At 36.7% G+C, this 14,713-nt stretch overlaps 1 protein-coding gene across 1 annotated transcript in view; it reads left to right on the top strand.

Moving 5' to 3' along the window:
* The window catches only part of GLI3 (GLI family zinc finger 3), a 119,630-nt gene that overhangs the window by 24,572 nt on the left and 80,345 nt on the right, over positions 1-14,713 (top strand). Inside the window, exons 5-7 of the mRNA XM_032235877.1 lie at positions 11,585-11,801; positions 13,040-13,153; positions 14,391-14,531. Coding sequence (XP_032091768.1) covers positions 11,585-11,801; positions 13,040-13,153; positions 14,391-14,531 — 472 coding nt within the window. The remainder of the gene's footprint in view (positions 1-11,584; positions 11,802-13,039; positions 13,154-14,390; positions 14,532-14,713) is intronic.

The following is a 14,713-nucleotide window of genomic DNA, read 5'->3' as shown; positions in this document are numbered from 1 at the left end:
GTACTCAAGAGGGTAGGGCTCCTACCCAGCAGGGCTCTAGCTGATCCATAGCCACTTAGCTATAACTGCAAACTTGAGAAAGGACTGCCTGCTTGCTTTGTCTGAAGCTGCTGCTTTGTCTATGCCATAGCACTATTCAAGCGACCCTCATTGCTTCAGTTAAGCAGAGGCAAGCTTATACAGGACTTATTACAAATCATGAGATTATAGTTTCATGGTACGTAAATTTATTATTATTATTATTTGTGGGTAACTTAATTTTTTATATGCTCAACATTTTATCTTTTGCACAAGTTTGATGGGTAGTATACACAAATAAGTATTCAAAACTTATTGCATTGTTTCTCAAACATGACAACTTTAAGATGTGTGGATTTCAACTCCCAGAATTTCCCAGCCAGTCTGCTGGCTAGGGAATTCTGGGAGTTCAAGTCCACACATCTTAAAGTTGCTAACATTGAGACATACTACCTTAGTGGAAATATAGATGGAAAGCATTTCTCTCTATATATGTCTTTTATTAAAACATGTATGTGCCACATCCTGTTAATATGCATCTCAAAGCAATTTCAGCTATGATGTGGTGCACTTTGATTTAGTCACTGCAATATCGAATTTTTGGAGGTTAGGATCTTATCCATTCTACCTCATTTCAATGAGAACTTCATTTTGCATACTGTAAATTTTACTTGATGATGTTATGTGTTTCATATCTCTTTTATTAGATAACTAGATAAATCTAGTTGCTTTTAGTTTTCTGTTGTAGTAGTTATTTTATTATTAAATTATTTACATTATTAAATTAAATTATTTTACTTATTTTATTTAATTATTTATATGAATAAATTAAATTATTTATTAAATATTAAATATTTATTAAAATTTCTGTTGATTTAAATTGTTTAGAGCAATAATATATGTTGGAGAGAAAAGACTAACAATTTTTCAGTTATCTGAAAATGAATGCAGAAATTCATACAAATACTTTCTTTCTAGAAATCCAATGCATGACCAGAATTGGCAGTAGGTTTTTGCTGAGATTTCTTTCAAGCATACCTTTGATTTTTCCTTTGATACCTGACTATTTCCATTCTTTATTTGAAAACATTATGAGCAGGCTACCTGAGCATAAACATGAAATTAATGAAGTCTTAATATCTGGTTAGTTTAACTTTTCTTTTTGGTTGAAATGATGTTAAACAAGTTGAAAAAGGATTAAGCAGTTGGGGGCCAAGAGAGAGAAGTCAAAGGACACACTTTCCAAAAAGCTATTCATTTATAGTTCCTGATTATTTTTATATTAGGAAACATTGTGCTGGAAGATCATTTCCTGTAAACAATCTTATGCCTTATTCCACATATTTGAATTGGATTGCAATGATCTAAGACAGTGATAGTGAACCTTTTAGAGACCGAGTGCCTAAACTGCAACCCAAAATCCAATTATTTATCACAAAGTGCCAACACGGCAATTTAACCTGAATAATGAGGTTTAATTACGTAAAATAATTATAAACAAGGCAGAGTTCAGCTAATTGTTCTAAGAAAAATGTGATAAATGCACTTTTATACCCCTTCATTTTTTTTCTGCTTTTGTAATATTACGTTTAGCAACAATAAAAAAGAAAAACTTTGGTAATATAATTTCTCTCTTTCCCTCCCTCTCTCTCTCTTTCCTCTATCTGTTTCTCTCTCACAACTCTCTCTTTCTCCTTTCCTCCCTCTCTCTCTTTCCCTCCCTTTCTCTCATATTGTCTCCCTCCCCCTCCCTCCCTCTCTGTCCCCCTCTCCCTCTGTCTCTCTCTCTCCCCCCCCCAGGGGAGAGGAACCCCTGAATTTAAATTAAACATTAAGGATTACAATTAAATGTGTCAGGGGATTGGAGCATAAATAAAAAAAGAAGTATGCAGCACCAAACATTTTAAAGCTCTATGCAGTGAAATTAAATGTCCCAAATTCACCCTCTGGCTCCCATTCTCCTAATCTTTTCCGGATTGAGCATAATTCCTCAGACATGAAATCTTACTTCTCCTCAACCCAAAGGAAATTCATAATTTCTCTCCTCCCTCATATTTGGGCCAAAAAACTCATATTTGAGTTTGTAAAATATTTTTTAATTTTTTAATTTCAAGATATCACTTGAAATTAAAATTTAAGTTGTTACTTTCTGCATTTTTTTAATTTCCCCTCTTGATCAACGAAGAAAATCCCTATTTTAATATTTCTGCGGTTTCACCATCCAGTTCTGCAGCATTTCCTCATTTTAGTCTGCTTGCAACATTTATTACTATTTCTCTCTAAATAGACACACCTTATTATGAGTCTCTTTCTCTCTCTCTTTCTCTCCCCCCCCCCACCCCAAAAGACCAGCTGGCCAGTAGAAAGGTGGGGTATCCCAATACCTGCAGCTCTGCTGGAAAAGCAACTGACCAGATGTCAGTTTCTTTTCTTTTTTTCTTTTTCTTTTTTTTTTTTTCTTTTTTTTTGCTGAGCTGAGACAACGCAGGGTTGCAATGTGGCTCTGAGCAAAATTTGACTATGCTGCGCAAGACTCTGTGAGAGTAGGGGGCAGGCCATGAGGCAGCAACAGCAAATGTACTGCGGAATGCTTTTTTGCACGTTTTTTTTTTAAGTCCTTCAAACTTTTGTTTCCCTGCAAACAACAGTAAGAAACGTGATGGAGCTGAGTTGGGGTGACGGCAGGCGTGCCCACAGAGAGGGCTCTGCGTGCCATCTCTGGTATGCGTGCCATAAGTTCACCAGCAGGGATCTATGATATAGCCTATTCTAAGATAATCAATCAACTTTGGGTAAGAATCATGTATCTGTTTCTTCTAAGATCCTCTTCCACTAATTGATGTTTCAACTGTGCTTGACTTAAGTATTAATAAAAATAAATATACTCTTTTTCAGAGTTAGAATTTACAATGAATCTGCTACTCTTGCAAAAAACTTAGTAGAAATAAGAAAAATTCTATACAGTGCCAGATTAATTAAACTGCTATTTATGATGTCTCTTTTTCATTTGTGCCTCATTAGTTCTTAAAAACAAATGATTATCTTTGTATTTTATTCACCAGTAAGAGATAAGTAATAGAATTCAAATATTGTTTTGAAGGAGTTAGGCAGAGATAGGTCATTGCATTTGAAGGAAGTATAGATAAACAAAACCTTGTGTAAATGGAAGACATTTTAATTTACTTGTATTGATACCTTACAATAGCATAGAGACACAGAATAAATTATGTTTTTGAATTTGTAACTAAAATAAAATAAATAAAAAATGCAAACATGTTTATAATATTCATTTACTTTTTTCACTCATATTGGGATATGTTACTAATATTTAGATCAGGGGTGTCAAACTCGATTTCATAGTTGTGGTTGACCTTGAGTGGCTGTGGCCAGGGTGGGCCTGGTTGTGGTAGGTCACACATGCAAGCGAGCAGTGCAACCAGGCCACAGACAGTGTTGGTTCGTGTGCCCAGTGAATTCCAATTCCACAGTGGCCTTACTGTTTGAGAGTACAATAGGAACAAATCCTTCAACTGAGCAAGGAGGGACTGTGGCCCAATTCAGTGAACTGTCAGGCATGCCTCCATCAATAACTAAAAAAGAAAACTCTAAATTCCATTGTTCATGGAAATTAAAATACTTTTACTGGTTATGAAAAGATAGCAGCAAAAGAAAAGCAAGATCTGAGCCAAAATGGCATGAACAATAAATATCAAATGATTACCCAGCCTCCTCCTTCCAACGACCCCCACCCCAGTGTCCAATCTGCAACACCCTAAGGTGTCTTGTGGGTTGCATCTTCAAAAGGCATCATCAGGTTGGTATGACCAGGCCCAAATACTGGCCACCAGCATATGCAGAAGATCTCCTCCAGTACCATATAATTCCTATCCCAAATACCATACCCCCACCCTCCACGTTTCTATCGCAACCGATATCAAGCAAGCGAAGCAGAAGCTGACATCCGGCCCTCCTTCAGAAAGGACATCACCCCTGGGGAAATACAAAACAAAGCAAAACAACAATAACAAACAACACCATATAATAAAATCAAGACTTATCACGATATTTGGTATAGAACTTCTGTAAAAGTTTGGGAGCCCTAACATGGGATTTGTCAACCCATTCAGCCTGGGAAGGGGGAAAATGTTTCCAGGACACCAAATATTGGATGCGTCCTCTATGTTTCCTGGAATCTAAGATTTCTTTAATTTCAAAATGTTGCTCTCCTTCAATAAGAAAGGGAACAAGGTGAGGGTTGGGGCGGACATATGGAAGAAGTGTGTTCTGGTTTTAGTAAGTTCACATGAAACACAGGATAAATCCTCCTAAGGCAATGCCAATTTTACTGATACAGGATTTATGACTTTAACAATGGGAAACAGACCCACATGTTTTGGACATATTTCTTTGATTTCTGGGTGGTTTGCAGAAACATAGTGGACAGAAAATCCCTATCCCCTCGTTCGCTAGCATTGCACTGCCAATTACGAATCTCCTGAAATCAAAAGGCAGGGATGTGCAGTCAGGGGAGGCAGGGCCTCACCACTGTCATTATGAAAAGAAAAACAAATGTAAAAGGAAAAAAGCTGAGGTAGTTACTGACAGAGTCACAGTGGATGACTCTGCTTAGTGCTTAACTGCAGGAGGAGATGAGAGAACCACGTGCCTCCTTTACTTTATTTTTATGATCACTTGAGCAGAGTTAAGCAAGGGTTAAAAGGAGAAAAATTCCTTATGCAAAGGAGGCACGTGGTTCTCTCACCTCCTGTAGAGGGCATTTTTAGAGGCTTTTTAGAGTTCTCTGGGAGCAACTAGCTCAGTCTGATCTCAGAGCTCTTGCCTTTCTCCTTTTACATATTTTTTCTTTTCATGAGGGCAGGCAAAAGCAGAGTTGAAATCATATTCTGAAACAGCTGGAAAAGGTGCATGTGTGGGGAGGGGGGAGGAATTCAAAAAGTTTGATTGCATGCAGAGCCACGTTGCCTTCTCAAAAACACACACAGCTAGATAAAAGTATATAAGCCCAGCTTCACTGATTACAAGTTTGAAAAGGCAATGTGGCTCCACCTGCAATCAAAGGCTTGGATCAGAAGGCAGCAGGGGAAGGGGGGGTATGGCAGAGGAGCTGCTTTCAAGCCATTGGAAAATATATCCAATCCAACTTCTGTGTTTGTGTTTGTTTGAGAGTGAGTGAGAGAGGGATCCAACTTCTCTGTGTGCGTGTGTCTGTTTGAGAGAGGGGGAGGGAGGGAGAGAGGGAGGAAGGAGGGGGAGGGAGAAGAAAAAGAATGAAGGAAAACTTATTTTGCAAGGGGAGAAAATGCTGTCGCTTTAAATCGGAACTGAGCATGTCTGGCTGTGGAATTCTGGGAGTTGAAGTCCACAAGTCTAAAAAAATTGCTGCCTCATCAGCCATAAAGCTCACCGCACGTCACTGTCAAAAGGAGAGGTTAAACCTAGGCTGGGTAAGCCTCTGAAGTGGACTATGGAACATGGATTGAAGGCTTCATTCCTGCACTCAAACAGTAAGGCCTATGCATGTGAGCGAGCAGTGCACATGGGCCACAAACAGCATTGGTTCATGCATCCAGCCTTAGGTCTGACCTGTGGGACCCTCCTGGAGCCAGCAAGGGACCACCCAGCTGCTTTGGGCCTGCCTCCTGGACGCACACATAGAAGGCAGTGAACATGCAGCTGCTGGTGTCCTGGTGAAAGGGAGGTGCTTAGAATGCAGTCAACCTTTGGGAGAAGACAGTCCCCAGGGACACTATAGCCTGTGCATCTCTGACTCCTGTCCATGTGCTCAGAGGGTGGGGAGGGTGGCCCCTTGCTGGCTCCAGGACGCCCCCGCAGATCTAAGGCTGAACACCTTCCGAACCAGATGGCTGCCACTGGGTTGTAGATTAGCTCCCAGGCGCAGTGGGCCAGTCTTTCACTGTTTCCAGGGAGGCTCTGTGGTCCAGATGTAACCACATCGCAGACCAGATCTGGCCTGCAGGTCTTGAGTTTGACATCTCTGATTTAGGTTATTATTTTGAGTTCTCTTCCATATACAAATAAAGTTATGAGCATGGTATAATGTATGCTGATTCTCTACATATTTTTTCTAGTTAGTACTTCATTTTCAATGGGGCCTACTCCTAGACAGTTTGAGTAAAACTGTAGTCCCATTGTATTTTAGCATACTTGCAATATTTTCCATGACTCAAAACTGGAAAAATCATTTTCATAGTCCTAATTTATTGCCCATTTGTCAACCAGTAAGTTACTTGCTTATTTTAATTAATTAAAATGAAAACAAATCTTTAAAAATATAAAACAAATTATTGAATATATGTCAATTCGAAACAAATGGGAAGGAGTGAAGAACAACAGTTATCAACTTGTGAAGTTATACAGATTTCTGTAAAGGAGAAAAGGTGGGTGAGGGGGAGAATTATGGTGCTTTCCAAAAGGGCATTCTGCAGGTTTAACTGAGTATTTAACTACACTTCAATATGTTGTAGGAGCCATTTTCATAGAGTTCAACAGATAATTTATGTAAAATTCAGGTTCTATAACCTATTTTGTTTTATTTTTTATTTTTTATCTTTTTGAATTGAAAACACATTGATAACATATAAAACAGTATAAGTTCTAAAGTTTTAAAAAGAATTTTATAAGAATATGCAAAACTTGCCTGAACAAACATTTAAGAAAACAATAAGAAAAACCATATTGTTTAGTTACAATATTTATTACAATAATGAATTTTAACTGAAGAAAATAATAGATGATATGATGTTTTACAGTAACCTTATTACTTTATGTTGCTCTGTTATGTTCTCTTACGAAGCAGTTTTTAATCTTGGCTTGGGGTTCACTCATTCATATCTCTATAGATCTTATTAGGGCAGGAGATAAAATCAATTGGTTAAATGTGGTTTGAACACTATGTTTGCCATATCACACATTTGTTTGCAAAGATGGAAAGCTCAGATCATTCAGAATGTCACCTAAAGAATTTATATCAGTACCTTCTTGGCAGAAAGACTGATGGATTAATCTTTCTCCCCTTTGAAATTAGTTATCAATGAGAGTGTCAAAATATTGCAGTAAAAAGTGCCCATGTACTTTTCAAATAGCAATAAATGTTTATTAACGTCTATACTGCATGCTAATGCTTGTAATCACTTCATTACAGTATTTCTTAGACCTTGCTCAGGCCTAAAAGCATCCTATGGTAAAAATTTATTATATCATAAAACTGAATGTTCTGTAATTAAAACTCAAAAAAATTCATATAATGGAATAGCTTAACTTGAAAATTAAAGCTTTGGTTTTTTTCTTTAAAAAATGTAATAACTCTATGCTTTGTATTACATATACACATACTGTATGTGGAAAAATGAACATACACATGGTAGATTTAAAGTCACTCTCTGGAGTTATTGATGTAGTTAAGCAGATTAACAGAAAATGCTATTCTGAATTATGTAAAAAAAGCTAACCACATTTTAATTTTTTTAAAAAATATATATTTTACCATTTAATTTTTAAAATGGACCTTTCAGTATAATTAAGTTACTATTATTCTAGGAGATTCCTCTGTTATAAAAGTTACCCATTTAGGAAAAGCTCAAGTGATCTTGCAGGTTTTAAGAAAATCTCAGTTTAGCATTGTACTTTTTGAATAAAGGGACAAAAATATCTCCTACGCAATAGTTGTTCACTGCAGGAGGCAGAGAGAAATAGGTAATAATATTCAGCAGTTGCAACCTTGCAGTCTTTGCTTGTGCTCTTTCAGCAATCATGAATGATTACAGTACAACTTAGCTAAGGTAGCTTCCATGGATGATTGATAGGATGTTAATCAAAAGATGCATATCAGCTTCAGAATTTGTTCACAAGCATTCTTCTAATAGCTGATTTCATGTTCAGTGAGCTCTTTGCCAGTTTATTCAATTTATTCTTCAGTATACAAGCCATTCATCATGCTTACAGTAGCCATGGGACAGAATAAGTGTAACTACTCTCTTTGAGGTATTAAAATACAATATCAACACATGTACATGTACAGGTGTGTTTAGGTGTTTGTGTGTGTTAATCTATTTCAAAGAAAACTGCTCTTTAATAAAATTATATAGGACTATTTTTCCTTCTCCCATTCACATGATTGGATCTAGATGAAAATAAGAAATTGTTCTGAGTAACTTAAGGACTGTTAGATTATACTAAAATAAAACTACTAAAATGGTTTGAGGAACACATGTTTATGAAACTGTGTCATCTTATATCTCAGCAACATAGTCAGAAAAAGGCACAGAGAAGTCATTCAGAAAATTTCATTGTTGATTAAGACTTCAATTGTAACTCAGTTATTCCCTTTTCTGCTCTGATGTCCTAATTATTGCTATATAACTGTGATGGTGACCTATGGCACGTGTGCCAGAGGTAACACCCAGAGCCCTCTCTTGGCCACACTCACCATTGCCACCTGCTGTTCCAGGTTGCCAAAAAGGTTGACCATCACTGCTATATACTGTCAGTTAATGTCTAGAAATTGATTCCAGTATATAGTAATATACTTACTAATAATAGTAAGAACTGCTTATAATATTATGGTTTACCAATTGCTATTGCCTCTCTTACATCTTATTACTAAAGGGACTCTTCAACTTAGATTTTCTGGAAGTAAATCCTGCATGATTAACATCATTTTATCTTAGATTGTCTTCATTCTACAGCAGCTGATTTTTATCAGTTTTCACTTGATTCTATCTTTTAATTTACAAAATTGGATATACAAATTATTTTGAATTTGACACAGATTGTTACAACATTATTCAGAGGAGTCCAGTATTATTCTAACAGTCCCAAGAGGACAAGCATTTAAATTTGGAATCGTCATTGTAAGCCATTCAGTTGTGTCCGACCCTTGGCCATTCTATGGATCAGTACTCTCCATGTGCATCCAGCAGATCCTAGCAGCCCCCTTTTCCCTTTTCCACTGATCACTCCCAGCATGATTTATTTTTCGAGTGGATCAGTTTGCATGACATGACCAAAAAAAATGACAGCTTTGTCTGGCAATCTTGGATTCAAGTGATATTTTAGTGAAGTTTGGTCTAGGACTTCTTTATTATTTTTGCAGTCCATGGGATGCATAATAATTGCCTCTAACACCACAATTCAAAGGCATCCACCTTCTCTTATCTGCCTTTTTCAGAGCTCAAGTTTTGCAACCATAAGTAACAATTGAAAAAATTATTGCTTTAACTAATCTGCATTTCGTTATGAGTCTGATGTCTTTACTCTTCCAGATGTTATTCATGCCAACGTTGCAATTCTTCCAAGTGACTATATACCTTTTGATCTCAGGGCTGCAGTTACCATTTTTGTTTATTTTAGAGGCCAGGAAGATAAATTCCTTTACTGTTTCAATGGTCTCATTGTCAATGTCCACTTTGATCTGTGTGTATGCCTCAGTTGTCATTATCTTTGTTTTCCTGATGTTCACTTCAAATTTTTCATTTCATCTTTGACTGTAAGAATTAACCACTGCAGGTCCTCCCTGCTTTTTGAAGCAATGTTGAATCATATGCATATAGGAGATTGTTGATATTGCTACCATTAGATTCCTCCAAATATGCATCTATCTCTGTGTACATGTTGAACAGTATAAGAGACAGGATGCAACCTTGCTGAATGCCATTTTCATTTAAGAATCATTTTGTGTCTCCATGTTCCATTCTTACATCACAGTACAATGATTGGATGAGCTGGATGTGGTATGGTACTATCCCAATTCTTTGAAGCAGTTTCAGAGCTTGTCATGGTCACAGTTGAAGGCTTCTGTCTAGTCAATGAAGCACATCTAGAGGTCTTTTTGGCATTCCTTTGTTTTTTCCATCATCCAGCAGAGACTGACAATATGATCACACTTTCCTTTCCAAAATCCTGAATCAGGCATTTTTCTGTTGGTGGTTGGATTCAAATGTTGCTGGTTTACCTTCAAGAGAGTTTTACTCACATATGCAGAGGTGGTATTCAGCCAGTTCTGACAGGTTCTGGAGAACCAGTAGTGGAAATTTTGAATAATTTGGAGAACTGGCAAATAGACTGCCCCTCCCCCCCCCCCCCCCGCTGCTTCCTAGCTGTTCTTTTGTTGCCCTGAACAGGAGAATGTTGTTGGAAAGCAGGGTTAGTGGAGTGGGGAGGGAATGGGGATTTTGTAGTATCCTTCCCCTGCCACGCTCACAAAGCCATGGCCACAAAACCGGTAGCAAAAATTTTTGAATCCCACCACTGCACATATAGCATCAAGGCTATGATTCAATGGTTGTAACAGTCTTTCGTATCTCTTTCCTTTGGTATTGGAATAAATATTGATCTTTTACATTCTTTTGGCCATTGACAAGACTGGCATACACTTTGCCAAAGTGCTATCAGTATTTTTGTTGGCAGTGGTCTCAACAATTCTGCAGGAATTCCATCAACTCCTGGGGCATTGTGGTTAGGCAACTGGTTGAGTGTCCGCACTGCTTTTTCCTCCAGAATATCAGCTTCCATTTCTAGTAGATCAGGTTTTCCATTTATGGCTTGGCCTTGTTTTTCATTTGTGTAAAGTTGTTCTGCTTATTCAACACACACATACCCCAATCTTTATCTAATTACTTATTGGTCATGCAATTCCAGCCCATCATGCCCTGTGACCATAGTCTTTCTTGCCATAAACTGATTTCTGGCCTTCACAAAAGTGAAATATTCTCTTGTATGATTCCTCATTGCTGCTTATTTCAGTTTCTTACTTGTCCTTGTCTTTTCTTGCCTCTCTCTGGAATTTTGCATTTAATCTTTGCATTTCTTCTGTCACCCAGGCTTTTGCTTTTCTCCTTTCTTCTACAATCTCTGTTGTAGCTTCTGATATCCATCTAGCCAATTTAGTTGATTTCTTGTATGTATTTCTCGAAATATTTTGGTATTTCTCGAAATATTTTGTTGGAAGAGGACAAAAATAACCCCCACATGCAGAAGAAATGTCTTTTCATTTAGGTGCCTTAGGAGAACATTTGATATATTCATTATTCAGAATAGAAAGAATTATCGTATCATTTTTTTCATCTGTGGAAATAAAGCATGACAGATATACAGGAGGTTCTGCATGTGGGGAATATGAATAACAAATTAACAGAATTTATGTTGTAAGTCCAGTGGAAGGAGATGGATGAGTTTGAAACATCTCAAATAAAAGTGGATTACAGTATTTTTTTTAAAGAAAAAAGTTATCTACCACCAGATTTGAAAAAAATAATTTAATCGGTTTACATGCTGTTTGCACTTATATCAGAGCGCCACATGTGAACTAGTTTTAACTTTAATTCTTCACTTTCAAAAATATTCACAGTGATAACTTCCATATAAAGCTGGTACATGATTTGAAATATGCTTGTCATCTCTAGTGAAAGCATCAGTTAAGGCAAACCTATGCTTGTTTTGAACATAATAATAATTCACATATCTCTTGACTCAATTCCCTAAATAATTTTTACTTACACTTACTTCTATTTTCCCTGTCATAATGCAGCCCAGCGCTAAGTTTTGCATACCCTCCAACACCAGTATCCCTCCAGCAGATGCATCAACAGATCATCAGTCGACAGCAAAGTCTGGGTTCAGCCTTTGGGCATAGTCCTCCACTCATCCATCCTGCTCCAACCTTTCCTACACACAGGCCTATTCCTGGCATCCCTAATGTCTTGAATCCTGTTCAGGTCAGCTCAGATCCTTCAGAGGCTGCACAGGTAAGGGAATATAAGGACATTTTTTTGTACCATACTGACTTGTCCACAGTAGCCATTAATCATCACAGCTCTTAGAACAGATTTGCTAACAAGTATCTTGGGGCTGCAATGTATGCAGTCTTCTATTATAAATTACTTAGAGTACATCATGCTTTTGAATTTATGGAGGGTTTTCCGTCCCTTATAAATATTTCAATAACTTCCAGGTTTAGTGTATAGGAACTTACAGTTTCAGAATGTTCAGGCAAAGGATCTTTGAACAGCAAAGAGATACAATTTATACCCCTGCTGAAGATGGTAAAAGACAAAAATCTCTCTAATTGTTGAATCAAAGATTAGGACCAAGACACCCATGAACATGTGTTGTGTTAGGAACAACAATTTCTCTCTTGCTTTATACTTCAGTTACTCTTAGTAGAATACTAAGCTAGGTAATTCTCAAATTTCCAGGAGTAGCATCTGAAAATTCCAAGAGGCTAAGTTAATTAGCAAAGAAGCAGACAATTTGAAAAAACATAGTGTGCCAATATAATAATTCCCAAATCAATGGACATGATATTCCATTCTCTATGGAGGGATAAAGCCATGTTAGCAAATTTGTAAGATTCTGCTGTCTTCATCCCATTTCATTCAAAGATCCTATGTTAATTCATTGCAGATCATGGCCATCCTAAACTAAGAGACTATAAAATTATAATAATATAATTCAGAACATATATTGAATAAACTAATTCTGCTCAATATTTGTTTAAGTAAATGTATGTCTACCTTTTTCTAGTAGAAGATAGCAAAATGGGTCCTTTAGATAAAAGAAAAATGAAAAACAGTTTTTTTTAAAGTAAATAATAAAACATGTAAAATGTCATCCAGGCAAATATACATGGACTACAGTAATAAAGTTTTGTAGATAAACAGTTTATCCTTTTTTCTTGTGTTGGGCTGGTTTGTCACTGAGTTCAGAAAACTTTCAGTGATAAGGGTTTATTTTCTTATATAATAATTTATATAAAGAAATTATATAAATTATTATATAGCATTCAATCAGCATGTTTTTTCTCTAAGTAAATGCATTAATGAGAAATTATAGTTTTGAAAATGGAAGAGAAATCAAGATCATAATCTCAATGATAGAAATCTGAACTTAGTGAACTTTAATAAAACTTCTTTGAATATTCTGGAAGTATTGTATTTTAATTCAAAGTCTACTTATATCTTTTGGATATAAATATGTGCTTCAGAGTAAGCCCACAAGTGAGTCTGCAGTGAGCAGCACAGGAGACCCAATGCATAACAAGCGTTCCAAGATAAAACCAGACGATGAGCTCCCCAGCCCAGGAGCTGGATGCATGCAGGTAAACTATGCTTTTATCTGTCCTAGGAAGAGGGCACATTTTGCATTAATTGTTTTTGTGAGTAATCTTTGCCAAAGCATATACTTTACATCTACTAATACTACTAGTCTTTGCATAACATTTAACAGTGGCAGTTATTGGTTGCTTGATCAGGAAAAATTGAATCCTATAAAGGCTGTTTCAAAACCCCAAGTTGAGGGGAGCAATCTTTCATTAGATTGAAGCTTGAAATACCTCAAAATGTTAATGTATGCCCTAAAAATGATTTTTTTAAAAGACCATCCTCAGTTTCTCTCTCTAAAATCTGAGAATCCAAGCCCAAGTCCACAAACATGACATTGGTACCTCCTTGTTTGGATATTTGTTGCCCCCTCCCATAAAAAGACAATAAGTGAGGTTCTAAAAAACTGCCTTCCTGTGATCATGAATTTGTTCATAAATCAACCTCTATATAGGTGTTGTTTAGGAATCACTTCATTAAATTGTCATTTTTATTCTAAGACATCAACATTTGCTTTAAATAGCAGTTCCAGTGGTAATAAAATTGATCAATTGAGATAATATGAACAATTGCTGAGTACAGATTGCACATCATTGATAACTTAAAACAATGGATCTCAACCTTCCTAATTCCCCGACCCTTTAATACAATTCCTCATGTTGTGATGACTCCCAACCATAAAATTGGTTTTTCGGTTCCTAAGACCATCGAAAATATGTGTCTTAGGTGACTCCTGTGAAAGGGTCGTTCGACCCCCAAAGGGGTCCCAACCCACAGGTTGAGAACCACTGACTTAAAAGCTGTGGCTAAGGAGCTGGACTCCTTTTCTGAACAGTTTTCTTCATATCATGCTGCATAGCCAATACTGGTTTACATTTAAAATAGCTTCTTTTGTATAACAGCTGATAGTTCTAAAAGTATTGCTCTGTTTTACAGTTCTGTTAGCAAAGGTTTAAAACTTTATCAGAAGTGGTCTTAGTCTGAACAAGAAGACAAATCTGTAACAGACTTTCTAATTTTTATTTTATTTTTTATTTTTATTTCAAAGTTGAGAAATTTTACATGGTTTGGAAGAAAGATTAAGGATTGTAGACAAGTATTCTAAAATGTATCTTTTTCTTTTTTCAAGTCCCAATATTAGCTTGGTTATTTTACAATAATACTAGAAACATTGAATAAGTTAAGACCTAAGTGTTTGTTTTTTCATCTGCTTCCTCACTTCCGTGGCCCTGACAGGAACCACCGGAAGGAATGACCTCAATAAAGGAGGAAGGGGAGAAAGATGAAAGCAAGCAAGAACCTGAAGTGGTCTATGAGACAAACTGCCATTGGGAAGGCTGTTCAAGAGAGTTTGACATGCAGGAGCAACTAGTGCATGTAAGTTAATGGCATTCAGGAGCCAGCTTTGAAAACTATCTGACCTTTTCTAAAGGGTCAGGCTCTCTGACCCTTTGCTGATTCAAGTTTCTTTGCAAACCACATTGCTGACTGGAGACAGCTTATGGATTTCTGTGAATAAAGCAAAACTCCATGCTATACTGTTTGACCTGTTCAGTCAG

This window comes from Thamnophis elegans, chromosome Z (assembly GCF_009769535.1).
Source record: "Thamnophis elegans isolate rThaEle1 chromosome Z, rThaEle1.pri, whole genome shotgun sequence".
In the NCBI taxonomy this organism is placed as follows: Eukaryota; Metazoa; Chordata; class Lepidosauria; order Squamata; family Colubridae; genus Thamnophis; species Thamnophis elegans.
The sequence above is the reverse complement of the archived record's forward strand: the minus strand, read 5'-3'. Positions and strand labels throughout refer to the sequence as shown.